At 33.3% G+C, this 18,510-nt stretch overlaps 1 protein-coding gene across 3 annotated transcripts; it reads left to right on the forward strand.

Moving 5' to 3' along the window:
- The first annotated feature begins 6,385 nt into the window (after window positions 1-6,385).
- Window positions 6,386-10,379, forward strand: LOC137946277 (immune-associated nucleotide-binding protein 9). Of its 3 annotated transcripts, none has more exons than XM_068792509.1 (6): window positions 6,386-6,472; window positions 7,501-7,733; window positions 8,231-8,508; window positions 8,641-8,805; window positions 8,897-9,022; window positions 9,997-10,379. In XM_068792509.1, exons 2-6 carry the CDS (start codon window positions 7,502-7,504, stop codon window positions 10,207-10,209), a joined length of 1,014 nt encoding a protein of 337 aa, XP_068648610.1. In that variant the 5' UTR covers window positions 6,386-6,472; window position 7,501; the 3' UTR covers window positions 10,210-10,379. The 3 variants fall into 3 exon arrangements, with proteins under 3 accessions (XP_068648610.1, XP_068648609.1, XP_068648611.1); XM_068792508.1 differs by having other exon boundaries at window positions 6,398-6,497; XM_068792510.1 differs by lacking the exon at window positions 6,386-6,472 and adding an exon at window positions 6,545-6,804.
- Window positions 10,380-18,510: the final 8,131 nt, after the last annotated feature.

Genomic DNA, 18,510 nt, shown 5'->3' on the forward strand with positions numbered 1-18,510 from the left:
TTTGTCTCCATTGATTTCTTCTCTCCTCTCTCCCAAGAGCTAGAGTTCATCTCTTCTCTCCTTCCATTGAGATCTCTTGTGTTTATGTGTCGGCCCTAGAAATCAACACAAATAATTTTTTTTGAAAGCCTATACCCATGCAATAAAAAATCATACATTCTAGACCTCATATATTCCCAAAAAAATGAATTTTAAATGCTAGAACAAACTTGAATGAGGGACTAGAAAGTAGACTTCATATTGTGATCAAAATGAATTCGAAACACAATATAAAGAGGACATAAAAACCTGGACTTGATCGAGGTCACTTATTGGATTGGTTTTCTAGCCCTTGTTTTCTTTAATGGGTGCTTGTAGACATCAAGGGGTGCTTCCTTCCATGCTTAATTTTTGAACTTTAGAGCAACATAATAAAAGTCTAGAATCCTTGCTCTTATACCATATTATATTGTAGGATTTCATGCTTTAAAAGGTTTAGAGTAAAAGAGAAGAAGGCGAAGAGAAAAGGAGAGGAGAAGAGGAAAAGAAGGAGAAGAGTATAAAATGCATTAGTTTGAGAGGAAAAACAAGAATGTTTGGTGGGGGGCATGTGTATGCGCATATCGTCCCCCTTCTTAGTATTGATGTAGGTTGACTCCCATATTGCTTTTGATGATAACAAAACTTAATGATCTAACAACTTGAAAATCTAAGTATTTCAACCTTCAAGAGTAAATGCATCTCAATGTCTAAAGCTTCAAGCTAAAACTCAAGACCTCAAGCGCAACAGAAGAACGTCTCTTGAAGAATCACCCACATGGAAGAAGACAAAAAGAAGACTAGATTTCATGTGCAATAGACAAATGTCTAAACTCAGTCACTTTTGTATAAGAGTATTCAAAACTCCATTTTCTTAAGTACATATGTGAAATCAGAGCTTTAGGTTATAAATTGCACTTAGACATGTTTAGGATAATCATAAAAATTATTTAGAACATGCTAAATCACTTAGAGAAAAACATTCCCATGCTTTCCGTTAGCAATTTGGGACACCCAACATAGGTCTTTGGTACTCAAACTCTTTGACCATTTATTTATTCGATTACTCGGAGGCTGATTTTGACGATTGCAAAATTGACAGAAAGAGTACTAGTGGTAGTTGTCAATTATTTAGAAATATACTTGTTTCTTGGAAAACCATGAAACAACATTCAATTGCACTATCCACTACCGAAGCTTAATACATAGAATGTGGAAGTTGTTGTGCTCAACTTCTTTGGATGAAACAACAACTAGATGACTATGGCTTAGATAAAAAAGAAATTCCAGTCCATTGCCACAACATGAACTCCATAAGTCTAAGTAAGAATCCGCTTCACCACTCTCGATCAAAACATATAGAAATTAGACATCACATTATCATAGAGCTAGTTCAAATCAAGGTTATTAAGATTGAATTTGTTCACATCGAAAAGCAATTAGTAGATGTCTTTACAAAGCCATTAGGATTTGCCCGCTTCTCTAAGTTTCAAGGAGAACTAGGCATAAGCAACCCACCTTGACTCACTTAGGCTGAAAAAATTTCGAGTGTAATGAACACATCCCATCATCCTATTGCCAAAAGAGTGAAGTGGAAGCAAAAGATTACATTTCTATCACCTTGCACAGGTCTTTGATTGATCAATCGAAACAGAATGATCGATCATTCATGGTGCGGACAGAGAAAATGAAGAGTCAAAATCGAATTTTTAACATGTCTCTTCATTTCAAATCAATCTTTCCAACAAAATTTCAGAGCTCCAACGACCTTAATCCTTCTTTCCCCTTCGGTTTTTGAGAAATCTTTCACCAAATCCGAGGATAAAAGTTTTGCCATTTTTTCTCCTTCAAAACCAAACCAAGCAACAATTGTAAGGACCAATGTTATTGCCAAGAAGAAGACTCCAAGTAAGGAGAGTGACACTTGTGAAGAAATGACAAATTGGAGGGAATAATTTCTCGCAAGACAACTACCAGAAAGATATTTCTCTACTTTTACTCCCAAAAATGTTGTTGAGCCAACAAAAGTTGATATTTCTTTTTTGTGAGAGGAAATTGATGGATTTGAAGAATTATTCCAGCCTTATAGAGGCTTACTAGAGAGAGAGGAACCTATGTATCCTCTTCTTGTGAAGGTGTTTTACACAAACCTTGAAATTGAGGAGCTTGGGCTACATTGCCTTAAGATTTCTTCCTATGTGAAGAAAAATCCCATCTCTATTTAGACTCTAGCTCTGAATGGCCTCCTCGACTCCACTACCATGGGTATGACTAGATACGTTAAAGAAAATTGATCGATGGATCTCCATGAGGACCTCCCACAAAATATCCAAGATGTTGTCCTCTCAGTCTTTGGCCAGACCACTGGGAGTTCCTATGAGGTAAGGATATGGAATGTCATTATGCTTCAGAGAGTTGCCATGGAGATTGTGGCTAATGTGATTAATGTGCTTAATCCAAGAAAGGGCACCTTCTCAAGGCACAATGGCTGACATTTTCTAGTTGATGGAGATCTTCTAGAAAGTTTCACCGGACTTCATCGGTAGTAGGATGGCCGACTTCGTGGCTATGGACCATAACTGTAAGCATTGACTTGAATTCAAGCCACTCAGTAGCTCTTGAAATTTTATTTAAAAAATTAGTGTCTATGAATGATAGTTGAAGCCATAAGAAGAAGCTCATCCCTGCAGTAAAAAAATTTGTACAATTAAATCTATTTGCATCTCCCACACATAAAGCCTTCAACATTGGACACCGACTTTTGTACTTCAAAACAAAAGAATTTATGCATCAGCCATACAACAAAGTTCTCACCATTCATGTACCATCCCTTTTTATTCAAACAACAAAATTTATGGTCATAATGGATGGCACAAAGTGATCCACTATTACTATTTGTACATGGTCATAGATAGTCAATTTTATTGTTAGGACAAGCCTCTTGAGGACTCAAATTGAGTTAAAAGTAGTGATTGATCTAATAGAAGTGACAAAATAAGGTAGATCATAACCACATTTTGAGATTTGATTCATTAACTAAGATGGAAAAAAAAAGCATGCATGTGGGTTATATATTTAAGGACTTGATGCTATTATAGGAAGTTCATGATATATATATATATATATATATATCATGGTACTATAGACAACACATTATATACAAAGGGAATGTATATGAAGCAAAAACAAGCTTTCATGTGCAGCACTAAAAATTCATATTGTTTTACGTTAACAAGGGAAATTGACCCATACCTAAATCTAGCAAGGGTAGAAAGCCCTCCTAGAACGTCACCACATGTAGAAACCAGAAACCATGACAGGATCAACCACTAATGCTCAGAAGCCAATCAACTTGAAGTTCAGAAGAAATTAGATAACTTTGAATCTTTTGTGATAATTAGAGAATGCCTTGGACTGGGAACTCTATAAGGCTTTGGCACAGAACTTTGAGTATACCAATGGATGGAAGCATGCCGGTTTGTTTTAGTTGAAGAATATCCAAAATTCAATCGTTGTGTTTTGCCCCCACAAGCTACAAATTTAATTGCTAGTAATTTATGTTGAAATGAATGGTACATAGACACTTAGAGACTTTTGTTAAATGTAAACAACAATTTCAACCCTAAATCTTAGTCTTAAGACTCAGAGCATCAATATTCAACAAAAAGGAACAAAGACTAAGTTTAAATAGTAAAGGAGGGATAGTAATTGAATATTTTAAAATAAAAACAAACATTGCTCTTTATGTAGGGGCAAAAGGCTTTTAGTTTTGCTTATATTCAATATGAGTATGTTATGAACCAAAGGTTAACCATATCAAATAGCTCTATGTCTACTGCACAAATGCCACCTTTTCTGCCTCTTCAATCAAATTATTGAAAAATTTCCTAACACAATACTTGCATTTCAACAATACTTCACAAAGTACTTTTTAATATTTGGAGTTTGCTCCCTAACTTCAGGCATGCTAATCTATACATTTAAATCCAACATCAGGACCAAACTTGAAGCAAGACATGTATAAGATCAAGATAGACAAATAATAAAATCATGATATAAAGAAAACAACCTTGCGGAAGTAAAACATACTCTAAAAGCCAAAATCAGATCAAAACTTCTACAATAATATAGAAACCCAAAACAAAAATAACTAAAAAGAATCGGTGGCAAAATGGAAAACATAAGTAGGAAAGTGAAAGGCAACTCTTAGAAAATTATTTTACCTATTTATTTATGTATTTAGTCCATTGTATCTAAAAGAATTGGGAAAGTTCTTCAAGAGTATTTTATTCAAAGAAAATAAAAATAATCTTTACCAACAAATTTTAAATTTTCTAGGAGAGGAGTTTTCTTCGGGAGTGGGAAAATTCCTTGGGAAGCTCTCTCCTAGTGGATTTCAAAATTCGTTGGCAAGAAGTTGATTTCTACCAACGACTTTCAAATTCACTAGTAGAGATTATACCTCTCTTAGTGAATTTAAAAATTCGTTGGGAGAGATGTTTTTGCCATCAAATTTAATTTCATTGGTTGTTTTTTTGTTGGTAGAGATATTTTTTCTTGTAGTGATTGTCATATCAAGAGTAACAAGTTTTTACATAGATTACCTTAAACATAGTGTTCCATGGTGTATTAGAAAAGGTGGCTAATCAAAATGTGTTTGATGTTTTGAAGCAAAAAAATACCACCATTAAGGAAACAAAATCCAACTTCCACTTATTAGTCACTCCTCCATGGCTATGACACTTGCTTCCTATCCTCTCAACTATGTCCACTTAGATATCATTCGCTCATAACCCAAGACGATGAGGATAGCCTATTGCTCAAGATTGATGTTCCACTAAAGCATACATAAGCAGCACTTCAGGGGGTATCCGCTTGGATGCAATCAAAACCTGACCATAATTTAATTGATGAGAAAGAAGAAGAAGAAGAAGAAGAAGAAAAAGATGAAGAAAAAGAAGAGGAAAACAAGGAAAACAAGATGAGGATAGAGAGAAAGAAAATTTACTTGAGGAGGATAAATTAGAGGATGACCCATATTAGATGTAAACTCTATGATAATAATGTGCATAATGTTTTGATTGATTTATTATTATAGGTGTATACACTTACTATTGTATTGTATTTAATATCATGTCTAATCAGTTTATTCAACTATGTGGTTTACCAACATATTGCCTACATTGCCTCATCGTTCTCTTCCACAATGGTCAAAACCACTATAGCCACAATGAGTTGGAGCCACAACGAGGTTCTTCCTCATAGGAAGATTCATCTATCCGCCTGGGCCAAGATAGCAATAGACCAATAGGACCCCTGATGTTGTAGGTCTTTCTAGTAATAACATCCAATTCATTAGAAATGTTTTTTTTATCTTATCCATTTTTATTACTAACACTCGTTGTTTGTGTAGTTGATGTCACACCTAGTCCTCTGTGTAAAATGAGAGTATATAGCTGATTGATTTTGGCCAATTACAAGTGGCTGATCGACATAAACTACATTAGATTGACCAACTTATTCGGGCATATGTTGAGGACCCACACAAAGAGGAAGGTGAGGAAATTTTAAGGCAATTGTTGATGGAAATTCACAAAGTTGTATACCATGATTGAGACGGGAATGAATCTTCCAACTTCACATTACACCATGTCTTGGTAACGTGTTCAATGCCACTAAGTAGAGAGTAGCTTGTCCCTAGGGTGACATAGTTATTTTAAATGATGGCTAAAGGTTAGGTTAACTAGCATTAACATTAAGTCTGCATTTGAGCACTAAATTTTAATCCAAAAGTTACATTTGAAAATATACAAGGGTTGATCCAATACGAAAAACCATTTGGTACAAAACATGTGAAACGACTATCTTAGTCATCTGATCATAGACTATCTCAGTTATCCAATCATGATTGGACAGCTAAGATAGTCGTTTCGCATGTTTCAAACCAAATAGCTCTTTATATTGAATCAATAGTGTGAAAATATAAACTTCAAGTCTATCATAGCCAAAATAAAAGTATTTTCAAGGGTTATATTTTATATCTTATCTCATGTATAAAAATAACTTTTACCCTATGGAAGAGGGTGGGACGACTTGTTTGTTCTTTAGTTTTATTCTTATCAACCAATTACAGTCTCATGATAGATCAGATGGCTGACATAAGAGTTTCACTTGTTTCGAATCAAATGAATTTTTGTGTTGGATCAATGGCACGAAAATATATAAAAATAATTTTTACCCCGTGGAAGAGGGGGGACGGATTGTTTGTTATTATCCAACCAAACGCAGTCTCGTGATGACGCGAAAGTTCCTTGTCAGCTACGGTGGTCCCAAGGATTCCGGAAGTGCTACCTTTACTGCTCCAATAAGATACTTTGCACTCTCCCGAAGCAATAATTTAGGTCTTCCCTTTCGTTTTCTTCACACAATTGCTCTTATTCCTGCTCTCTTCAAGGTATATCTTTTTGCTGTTTTCCCAGGTGAGTACTCAGTTTTCTTTGCAATATCTGGGTGGAATTATGATGCGTATCGTGTGATTTTTTTCCCCTTGAATATGCTGCTTAGCAGCGATTTTGTGCTCTTTGGGGAGTCATTGAGTTGAAAGTATTGTAAATTGTGCTGTTGAGCGTTTTAGATTTTGTGTACCGTAAAAGGAAAGAAACTTCGGAATTACCCTTTTTTGAATTACTTCAACTGGGTTATAGTTGTAAGGTTTTTGTTGAAGTAATGCTGTTCTCTAGTAACTTCCGCGCAGATACCCAAATTGAGTGACGGAGGTGTTTCCTGGTAATGGTCAAGTTGTAAGAACTCTTTTTAAAAGTTTTTTGAGTTCTGATTGATGAGAATTTTGTTGAATTTTTCCGTTTTGTTTTCTCATGTTATATTTGAATCCTATATTCTTTTCAAATGAGAAGAAACATAGAGGTTTTGATTGGTTTATCCTTTTTTTTTTGCATTGATCGATGCTTATTGCTTTATTTCTGGTGTTTCAGGTCCATCATTCCCATTTTTCTGTATATTCATGATTTCTATTTTTTTATTTGATAGATTTTCTTCTTGAGTTGATTCTACATTATTTTTTACCATAAAAACCTCAAGCCAATGGCAGTCGAAGTATATTTGTAATTTAATTGTGGTTATGAAAACTAGTTGAACTTGTCATAGAGTTTACACGAATCAAATTAAAGATCTAAGTTCGTGGTTACAGTGACTTGGTCTTATTATCTTCAGCTTACATATCGAATTCTTATTGCTTTCTCTTCTTATAACCTTATCACCATCTTTCATTAGTTATTGTCATTGTAATGAAGCCAACTTCCCTAGAAAAAAAATCAATCAAAAAGTGTATGATAGGATGAAACTATCCTTCCACTAAACTATTCTGATCCCTCCATTACTATTTTGAAGCCATTTTTCATTCCTCTCTTCTCATATATGCTCTCCATGCTAGAAACTATGCTTAAATATTGTTTATAATTGCAGGATGGGTGGAAGTATGGTGGATGATGATTGGGAGTTCACTTCACCATCTAGTTCTCCCAGTACATTAGTATTGCTTGGACGGACTGGCAATGGGAAAAGTGCAACAGGAAATAGCATACTTGGACGGAAGGTCTTTGTGTCAAAGGCTAAGGCTTCTGGTGTTACAACTACCTGTGAATTGCATAAAACTGTTCTAGGAGATGGCCATGTTGTGAATGTTATTGACACTCCTGGTATAATCTTTTCTTTCATTGTTAAAAATAACATGGCATTTACTTTTGTTTTGCTACAATGACAGCACATACGAATTTTAGGGGTTTCACATTTTATATCCTGTCAATTTACTCCAAGTACCCATGTATACATCCTGCAAGAGATTATTTACATAGTAATCTGATGATTAGATTACTCTAGTGAAAAGTATCTCAGGCAGCGAGAAAAAAGTCACTTGCTAGTAGTGACAGAAAATTAGATATATCGCTCATTAACTGAGTAATCTGATGATTAGATTACTGTAGTTAAAGTATCTCTGGCAATGACGAAAAAGAATCGTGGTAGTAGTGACAAAAGATGGAATATACCACTCATTAACCCTTGTAGCCAGAGTTATGTTTCACAAATCAAGCCCAATAAATCTCTACCACCACCATTTTGGCAGGTGCTTGTATATTAACTTTACATGCTATCACGGTATATGTTATGGATCTCTAATGTTTCAAGTCATTTGCAGGGCTATTTGATACGGTGTTGACACATATGGACATATCAAAAGAGATTGTCAGATGCATTGATTTAGCAAAGGATGGAATTCATGCTGTCCTTCTGGTTTTCTCAATTAGAAACCGGTTTTCAGAGGAAGAAAAGGCTGCCTTTCAAAGCTTGCAGAATGTCTTTGGAGAGAAAATTAGTGATTACATGATAGTAGTGTTTACTGGAGGGGATGAGCTGGAAGAAAATGATCAGACATTGACAGAATATTTGGAAGATAACTGCCCCAAAGTTTTGAAGGTTATTTTTCACATTTATTGTTCTTTCTGGTCTTGTGGTTGTATATCTTGTTGAAGATTTATTTTTATTCTATTGAGTGGTTGTCACATTAGTTCTAACTATGATTATTGATAGTGAGTAACTTTTGTGCAGGATATTCTACATCAATGTAAAAATAGGGTTGTGCTTTTCGATAATAAGACAAAAGACAAGGCTAAGAGGGCTGAACAGGTCAATGAGTTGATGTCACTTGTAGGCAATGTTGTATCAGAAAATGGTGGCATACCATACTCCAACGAGTTATTCTCCACACTTAAGGTGATATTTTTTTCCATATTAATGCAAATACAAAGAATGGGCCTAGATGTGGTATGGGAACTGCTAATTATCATATATGTGTTTATGATAGGATAAAAGAACAAAGATGCATGAAGAGATTCAGTCCTTGAGTGGATACTCAAAGCAGGAGATATCTGTGTTGAAGGCCCAGATGTCTGAGGCATATGCAGAGCAACTCAAACAATTCACTGAAAGGGTAGGGTTCGCTTTGTGTTTCCATTTTTTTATTGTATTTTTATAAAATAAAGTATATTTGTGGTACTTTCTTTTATCAAATAATGACTTGGATAGCTGTTTCATTACCTATTGATGCTTGCAATCTTTATTGTTCTGAATGTTAATATTGTTTTCCGTGTTTTGTGTTCCATCTCTGGTAAAACAAAGAGGAAGAAGAATTTTCCCCCCTTTTCCTGTTTTTCTCCACTGAGCATAGGTTTTTATTATGCCTGCCCCCTCATACTTCTACATGAAATCATAACTGGATCCGAACCCTAAACTTATTGGTTGTAGTTCTTACTTTGAGTTACCTTAAGTTTATGGATATGGCCCTTTTCAGTTGAGTACCAAAATTAGTACGCAATATCCTTTGGTTGTAGCTACTGGGGGACTGCTATATTCTATCTTGTACGTCTAATGAAAGCAAAGGGATGGAAATGTTTTGTTTTACCGGGAAATATCTGGGTACTGTAGTCTCAAGAGAACCTATAATTAAGTTCTTTCATTCTCTCATTAAAAGTCTCCTGTAAAAGTTCAATCTAAAATCCATAGACTTGAGCTTTCAGACCTTAAAACATAAAGTAAATCCAGTTCACTTCATGTAAAGTTTGGATGGTGAATAACTAAAGCAAATATTAGGGAAGCCGTAGGTGGGTCACTGTAATATGCTTCTCATGAACCACATCATGATGTGAAAAATCTCTCTCTCTCTCTCTCTCTTGGAACTTTTCAGGTCAAACACCAAGAGAAACTGATTAATCTGTTCTTTATCAGTTTGGGAAGAATACTTATGATGTCTTATTATGGGAAGAGGCTTTGTCATTGTAAATAACCAATTCCTCTTTCTCTGGAGGATAACAAATTTGGTGTTTTCCGTAATTGAAAAATGAAATATGATCGAGTTTTATGACAAGTCAGTGGTAGCTGACCCTGTTTGTCGAATTGCTTGTACAGATTGAACAGAAGTTGCAAGAAACCACATTGAGACTTGAAAGGCAGCTGGCCGAAGAACAAGCAGCAAGACTGGAGGCGGAAATGCGGGCTCACAAGGTGCAAGCCAAGTCAAGCAACGAGATTCGCAAGCTTAGGGAGAGTTTGGAGAAAGCTCGACAGGAGACTGAGGATCTTCGTCAGCAGGCTGCAAATCTCAAATGTGCTATTTTATAAATTTCACTTTGTTTATTTTTTTGCTTATCATAGACATCATTCACATTGATCTGAATTTTGTAAGTTATATTACTGCCTTGAGGACTTGTTGGAAAATATAGGCTTTATGCTACTACTTGGTTTAAAGTATATTCTGCAATAGCAATCAGGTAAGGAAACTTTTGTGCTGATGCCTTATACTCACATTGTCTCGGCTATCCTTGCCTTTTGGCTTCTGATAACATATATTACCTCTCAAATTTACATTAACTAAAATTAAGGAACCCTTGGTTGTGTTCATCTATGAAATATGAAATAGACGACATATGGTATGGTGGGTGTATCAAAATTCTGATGTGTGGCAACAAACTTTCGTCTTACATTCACTTGTCATAATATGTAACTAGAGGGAAACCGATGTGATGTACAAGAGTCAAAAGGAAATATAATCTTGTACTACAATATTAAAAATAATGATTGTAGGAGCTTGACTAATATGAATGCAAGGATAGGATGGAAAAAGTTGTGGAATTTTATATGGTAAAGCTCAACATTTTTTGAGAGATTTCAAGATTGAGAGTAAAGGCTTAGGATATTTATCAATAAATACTCATTAACTTCTCAATACATGGTTTGGTAGGGTATTTATAACTTCTCAATACATGGTTTGGTAGGGTATTTATAACTTCTCAATACATGGTTTGGTAGGGTATTTATAACTCAAACTAGACATTTTTGCCCATTTGCAAAAGTCAGTACTTTGATTGATCGATCTATGTAAAGTACTGATTTTTTTTGCAAATAGGCAAATAAATACTAGTTTGAGTTGGGGAAGCTATAAATACCCTACTAAACCATGCGTAGAGAAGTGAATGAGCATTAATTGCCAAATCTTCAACCTATTACTCTCTATCTTCAAATTTCCTTTAAAAGTGCTTTAGAATGAAAGAGGGAGCCTTACACTTTGAAAAGTCTCTTTTATCTTTCAATTAATCCTTGAATTCGTATAATCCAAGCTCCTTGATCATTTCACATCGGGCTACAAAAGAGGTGGAAGCTTGAATCTCTCATGTAAAAACATCTCTCTAAGTAAGGGCGTGATTTTTACCTTTCTTTTATTTGTATTTGTGAAAGGTTCATTTAAAAGCTATTTAATCTAGATAGAAAGACCTAGCTAAAACTAGAATCTAACAACAATCTCTTGGGGAGATTGGCATTGTACAAATCATGTATTGAGCTACACGTAACCAAAGAGAGCCGAAATCTATTTTATAATTCCAGCTATTAGGTCTTTTGAGAATAGTGGAATTTTCCCAAGCAAGGATTTTTGGACGGTGATTACCATTAGGGGAACATTGATAACAAAAAATCTATTTGTCCCTATGGTGTGTGCATGTTATATTAATCTTGAATTGCTTATATGCATGAATCTTTAGTTACACACACAACTCACTTTTAATTTGATTATCTCAATTCACCCTCTCTTGTGAAGCCACTTGGGCCAACACTTAATTATAGTTAAGGGTTAAAACCCTAGTACATGAGGAAAAATGGATTTAAAATACTTCATAATTACAAGTTGTGTCACTCATCTACATAATTACAAGTTATGCCACTGATTCTTCTTCAACATAGTGTAATATTAGTGATATTATACCTAATACAAAGGTAATTAATATTACCTTAATGTAATAATTTGTATTATTTTGTGTCATAATTGCTTTAAAACGTTGAATTTCAACAGGTTTCTTCGTAAGTGGAAAAAACATAATATGGAATAAAGCTCAACTTGAAGGATCCATCATTAAGGTATATACTAATTATGAAGCCATGGCATTTTGTTCAATATACTTGGACGAAATAAAAATGAGATTTAACAGGACCGATCAGAATTATGATGGGGATCTTAGGTTTTCAAGGAAAATTTTTATTCTTTCAAATATGGCTGGTGAATTGAGAAGTAGTAAAGAGTTAGAGACTAACCCAACCAAATACAAGAAGATGTTTTGGGGATAATTGTGATGAGATAAAAAAATATTTGATTTAAGTAATTCATCTTTATCTTGTACTTGTGTGTGCCTTTTTAAAATCTAAAATACATATTTATTGTAAAATCTATGATGAATAGCAAACACAAAGAGCTTATTGCTAGTAAGGGTGTGACAAACATGGATCAATGACACAAGGAAGAGTTTGTTGAAAGGTTCAAAGATAAGGTTAGTTGGGTACTAGTGACAGGGTACAAAAATAAAAAACAATTTTGCATTTCTTCATCTTTAGGATCATATTGTTTATCTTCTACCACAATTAAAAATATTAGAATATCAAGGTCATTTTAATATATGGTAGTGAGAAAAAAAACTTGGAGTGGTGTTAATAGGCTTGTTAGCTTTTGTTGCCTTATTAACTCCTTTTTATTACTTAATTCTATGTGTATATATGCTAATTTAATTTAGGCAATCTTCTTGTGTGCTTTTACTATCAAGCATAAGAGCAAATAATCAAAGTAACGGAGAAGAAATAATGTAAACTATACTACAAGATTTATATGGTTCACTATCCAATTTTGGATTGCTAATCTATTCCCGAAGTATTTTTACACTTTGAAATTCCACTATGTTTGGGAGTTGCCCTACGACTTCTACAACAATTTACCTCAAAGGTCATTTACAATGCAACTCATATAAGGACTTGCACCCCTTAATTGACCATAACAACCAATTTATAAATACACTCTCATTTAGTCTCCAGTAGCTTACTAGGTTTTGTTACCTAGATTTACAAATGGATTTTTAGCAACATAGTAGTCAATCTGGCCTAGATCCACACCTAGGATTTTCAACAACAACACACTACGTACACAAGGCCTAGACACAATAAAGGGATTTTCCACAAGGAGTTCTTTCACATGGACTTATGGCTCACGACAAAAACAATTAAAGCTTATCAACCTCTTCCCTTAGCTTCAACAATTTTTCTGAATTTCTCTTTAGGTGGGGAATGATCTTGCCTTACCAACAATCGACCAAATGAGCAAGGTCTCCTTGCATTCTCTTCATCTCAATCAAATGCCTCTTAATAGGCCGATTTCGAATTCATGCACAACAAATAGGCACACAAATCTAAGTACCTATTCCATGTAAGCAACGACTCTAGGATCCATGAATGGCCAGATTTTACAATCAAAACTGAGTAAAAGGATTAGTTTTTCAAATTGTGTTGAATACCAAAGTAGTTTAACTCATATATAATTTGACAATTCAATCTCATTAGTCAGAGATCTGAATATTTGAGTTTTGATTTGCTAGACCAAGTTCACTTGTAAGATTTCAAAGTATGAGTTCAATGAACCCTGGATTTTTTAAAATCTCTATAATCCATCACTTATAAGCAGCAGCTCCTTTATAGATGCCACAATCAAATTAAAATCACATAACAACAACTTCAAATTCTCTTGCTTGACTAATCAAAATGATTTCAAAGTAAAGATCTAAGTTCGTGGTTACAGTGACTAGGTCTTATTCTCTTCAGCTTACATATCGAATGTTTGTTTCTTTCTCTGCTTATAACCTTATTACCATCTTTCATTAGTTATTGTCATTGTACTTTCTCCTTAAGAATTTCTAGACCTCCAACTTTGAAGCACGCATGAGAGTGTATTTGGAGATTGATGTAATGTGATGTAAGGAGAATTTTTTTCCAAAGATGTTGGATTTTGTAAGGTTTCTATCTTATATCCTCTTAAAAATGGTTTTGAAATTGATTTCAAGTAACAATTGTTTTGAATACAATACGTTTGTAAATAAATATTCAATATTTTTTTAAGGCACATTTAGTGAGGTATGTTTATAACTCCCCCAAGCCAAACTAGCCATTATTTGGTTGTTTGCAAAAAGTTGACAACAATATAAGGGTATGATCGATCAATCATGTCTAACAACTATATTTTTATTAGACATTAGGCTAATTGATCGATTGATGCATGTTTAGCAGATTAGAAAACTTAAGTTGATTGATCAGTCCACCCCAACTGATCGATCATGGATTGATGCTTTAGCTATACAAAACTAAATTTGATTGATAATGCTTTATAGCATATTTTGGCAAGGTTCTGTCTAATCGATTAATGCATCTAATTCTTTGATCATGTTTTATATTTTTTGCCAGGTTGTATATTGGATAATCTATCATTGGCAAGTAATGATGGATCATGTCAAAGCTAATTTTCTAATCTAGGCTTCAAAGCATGATAAAAACTTTCCTAAGTGATTGTAACATGTTAAAAACTTTGATATGCATCGATAAAACATGTTGTGAATGAAATATGCCCTAAAGCTCCAAAAAATTCATTTGAACCTCAATTTTGAAGATTTTGGGTGGCTCGTTCTTAAGATTTTCTATACAACTTGAACTCAATTTCTATTCTTCATTTCTTCACTTGTGGATGCTTCTCCAAAGATGACTTGACACATCGACAAAGTTTGAGGTCTTCAGATGTATTTGCTAGTTCTTTTGCAAAAATCTTGATTTTTGTGTCTCTTAAAGGAAAAACATCTGAAATATTAATTTAAAATTGTGAGCAATATTAAGTTTTGTTAGCATCAAAATATGGATGCGAGTCAACTCTAGGTTAATAACGTCCCCATTTTTTATGATGACAAAACCTAACATAGAAAAACTTAAAATAACAATACCCATAAGCCTAAGGAGCATAAAAATGAGTGAATTCAATTTTAGAGTTTGCTCCCCATTAATTTATGTATATATGATTTTGGTTTTTTTGTTTAAGAGAGTTCATTTTTCGTTCTTTCTCCCCCTTTTTGTCATCAGTAAATAGATACACAAAGTGAAGCAAAAAGTGGTTCTAGGCCATTCATTTTATAAACAACCAATGTAGTACAAAATTGAGTTGATTACATAGAAATAAGCAAAAAAATTACATAACCTATTACTCAGGTGGAGGAGGAGGTGCTAGGTGGCTTGGGACGATATGAAGATGGAACTGAAGCTCAAGTTGGCCCTCCTTTAGCTCTTGCTACGCAACCTTAAGTTCTTCTATAAGTTCCTCTAGCCTCTGAAGTCGTTCGGATGAGAAGGAGACGACATCGGTTCTCTTCCTCATGACAAATTCATATTGCTCTCCTTGAGACTGATCTAGTCTTGGTTTGTCTCTTGAGCTTTCTCTCTTAGCTGAGGTTTTCACATTGGTGTCCTTGGGAACCCATCTACCTCTGCACTTGGCAAACCCGAATTTGCCAAACTTTGTTTCTTTGATGTTCATTTTCTTCGTAATATCTACGCGCTCTTCATTGGTGAAGTCAACCCTGAAGTGGCAGAGGATGGTGATGATCTTTAAGTGTTAGACTTTGGGTATGATTGGAACAATGGTAGTTTAATTGTAATTTGACTCTACTATATTCCTCTATTATAAATAGAGGTTCATGTACTCTGATTATAAAAAGTCAGTGAAATATTACTCTTTTTCATAAATTCAACAGGGTAGTAACCATTTTTTTTGGTTAATTACTGTTTATGTATATTATAAAAAGTAACTCATTTTCTTGTTTACACTACATTTTCATTTTGGGCACGAACTCATTGTTATCTAAACGTTTGCTTTTATGTTGGGAATTGTGGACGTTTACGAGTAATTCAGTTCATTATCAAGTATTTATTATTATTCTATTATACATATGTTATTAATAATCTATCTTAAGTGATTAATAAAATAATATATATATTTATTTATTATATTTATTTTTTATTACTATATTAAATTAGTAATTTAAGAGTGGTAGTTAAAATATTGTTAAAGTAAGCATTTGATCAATTATTTTTGTTTAAATAGTCTATTTTTATAATTATATAAACTATTGATTTTTTATTTTATGGAAATATATTATTAATTTATACCACTTAAAAATCTATCTTATGTTATTAATAAAATAATATATTTTTATTATATTTATTTTTTATTACTGTATTAAATTAGTGTTTTAAGAGTGATAATTAAAATATTTTTAAAGTAAGCATTTGATCAATTATTTTTGTTTAATTATTCCATTTTTATAATTAATTAAATTAATGATTTTTTATTTTTTTAATATATTATTAATTTATACTAAGTAAAAATCTATTTGATCTTACTAATAAAATAATTTATTTATTTATTTATTATATTCATTTTTATTAATGTATTAAATTAGTGTATCAAAGTAGTAATTAAAATATTGTTAAAGTAAACATTTGATCAATTATTTTTGCTTAATTATTCCATTTTATAATTAATTAAACTAATGATTTTTGTTTTGTGGAAATATATTATTAATTTATACTATGTTATTAATAAAAATATTGTTAAAGTAAGCATTTGATCGAATATTTTTGTTTAATGATTCTATTTTTATAATTAATGAAACTAATAATTTTTTATTTGGTGGAAATATTTTATTAATTTATATTACATAAAAATTTATCTTATGTTATTAATAAAATAATTTATTTATTTATTATATTCATTTAAATTATTTTTTTATAATTAATTAATACATATGTAATTGTCACACGTAGTTATTGTATTAATTTACTATAAACTATGATAATTTATCAATAAAATATATTAATTAATTAATTAATTAATATATTTTAATTTTACATTAAATTACATATTAGTATAATAATCGTATTTATTTTGGCTAATTATCTATTTAGGTATATTATAAAAGGTTACTCATTCTTTTATTTACACTATTTTTTATTTTGAGTATTAACACTGAAAACTATTTTCTAATATACTTTACATCTACTACACTAATACCAACGAGTTATTTCACTTTCACTTTAACTTTCAATTACACTAGTTTATTCATTTTCATTTTCACTTTCACTTTCCGTTTCACTTATACTTTACACCTGCAACTACCGCTAATTACAAAACGATTAAAATCTTCGTAACGATGGAACCACCTGTGCGTACAAGCTCCCCGATCCGGTTCGGTGGCTGACTGCTTCTTCTTCTTCGGCAACGACGCCAAACAGAGTCTTTCAGTGCGACGCTAGCATATCCGAACATCGGCATAACGGCAAGGCAGCACCTAAGTTTGCTGAAACATTATCGTCTTCTTCCCCAACAACGTCTCAGCTGGTTCAAAATAATTTTTTTCGGATTCTGGAGAAGACGAAGATATAGTCGGCAGCTTGCCGGACGGTCAGAATTTGAATTGTTTGGTGTAGGGTTTGTTGACGTAGATTATCAACCTGGCGGACGAATCCTTCAAGGTTGAAAAGTTTTGCAAGGGCGAGAACCATCTGATTCGTGTAATCTCCAACCTGGTTGCCGTCACTTAGAGACCCATCGGCGACTGTATCAGCAAGAGACTGTTGGAGTAAATGCTATTGTGATTTCTTGAGGCAGATTTAAGTTTTGAAGCGATAATCAACAGGATGGTCAGAGTAAAACTACAGGGATTTTTGTATCTACGACATTTTTTATAAAAGAAAATTTGATGAGCAACAAAATCAGAAAACTGAATTCTAAGAACTATAAAAAACCAGTTTAAAATAGCCAGTTTAAGGAATCCTAAAAAACCATACCTATGAGTCCTGAAAATCAATGCTATGATACTATGTTGATTTTCAGGACCATGAATTTAGGTCATAGAGAAAAATGAGAGAGACTTGATTCTGAACCCTCCGTTTGAAGCTTTATTTATAGATTTATGAAACTACTGTATTATAATAATACCCCTGAACTTAAGGTTTAGGGTTTAGGGTTTTAACCCTGGAACTTTAATCTAATTACATCAATGCCATCTCTATGAGATGATAATTTATTTACCATCCTGCCATCTTGTATGTAGGCTTATGGGCTTTCTCTTTGATATGTGGGCTTTGAGCCCGTCTTCTATATCTTTTGGTTACATGGGTCTTCCTTTATCTTATGGGCTTAGGCCCATCTTTTAATACACTTGGATATGTGGGTCTTCCTTAGTTATGTGGGCTTGGGCCCTATCTTCCAACAAAACCCTTCTTGATGGTTTATTTCAACTCAGTTTGCAAAACACCACATCCCATAAGATTATGACTAGGCATGGGTAGCCTTTGTTTAAAGCCTTGTGTCATGAATAAGAAATGGTCCATGTTTTGGCATTGAGATTAGGGCGCATCTCCACTAAGAGAATCCAAAGGTTAGTAAATGTCATCGTCTTTGAGACTCTTGATATTATAAACTTTGATTCGTGTGGATTGCATAAAAGGAGAATAGACAAACACACAAAAAAAAGGTGCCATGAAGAATTCTGAAGTATTAGAAATCATACACAG

This window comes from Aristolochia californica, unplaced genomic scaffold (assembly GCF_029961685.1).
Source record: "Aristolochia californica isolate CCGP_79_NKW_82.1479 unplaced genomic scaffold, dmAriCali1.0.hap1 SCAF_12, whole genome shotgun sequence".
Classification (NCBI taxonomy): domain Eukaryota; kingdom Viridiplantae; phylum Streptophyta; class Magnoliopsida; order Piperales; family Aristolochiaceae; genus Aristolochia; species Aristolochia californica.

Excerpts from the sequence above, each read along its gene's own strand:
- LOC137946277 (XM_068792509.1), top strand. The coding sequence starts at position 7,502 with ATGGGTGGAAGTATGGTGGATGATGATTGGGAGTTCACTTCACCATCT. Across the intron at positions 8,806-8,896 it reads AGTTATTCTCCACACTTAAG|GATAAAAGAACAAAGATGCA; the intron begins GTGATATTTTTT and ends TGTTTATGATAG. Across the intron at positions 9,023-9,996 it reads TCAAACAATTCACTGAAAGG|ATTGAACAGAAGTTGCAAGA; the intron begins GTAGGGTTCGCT and ends TTGCTTGTACAG.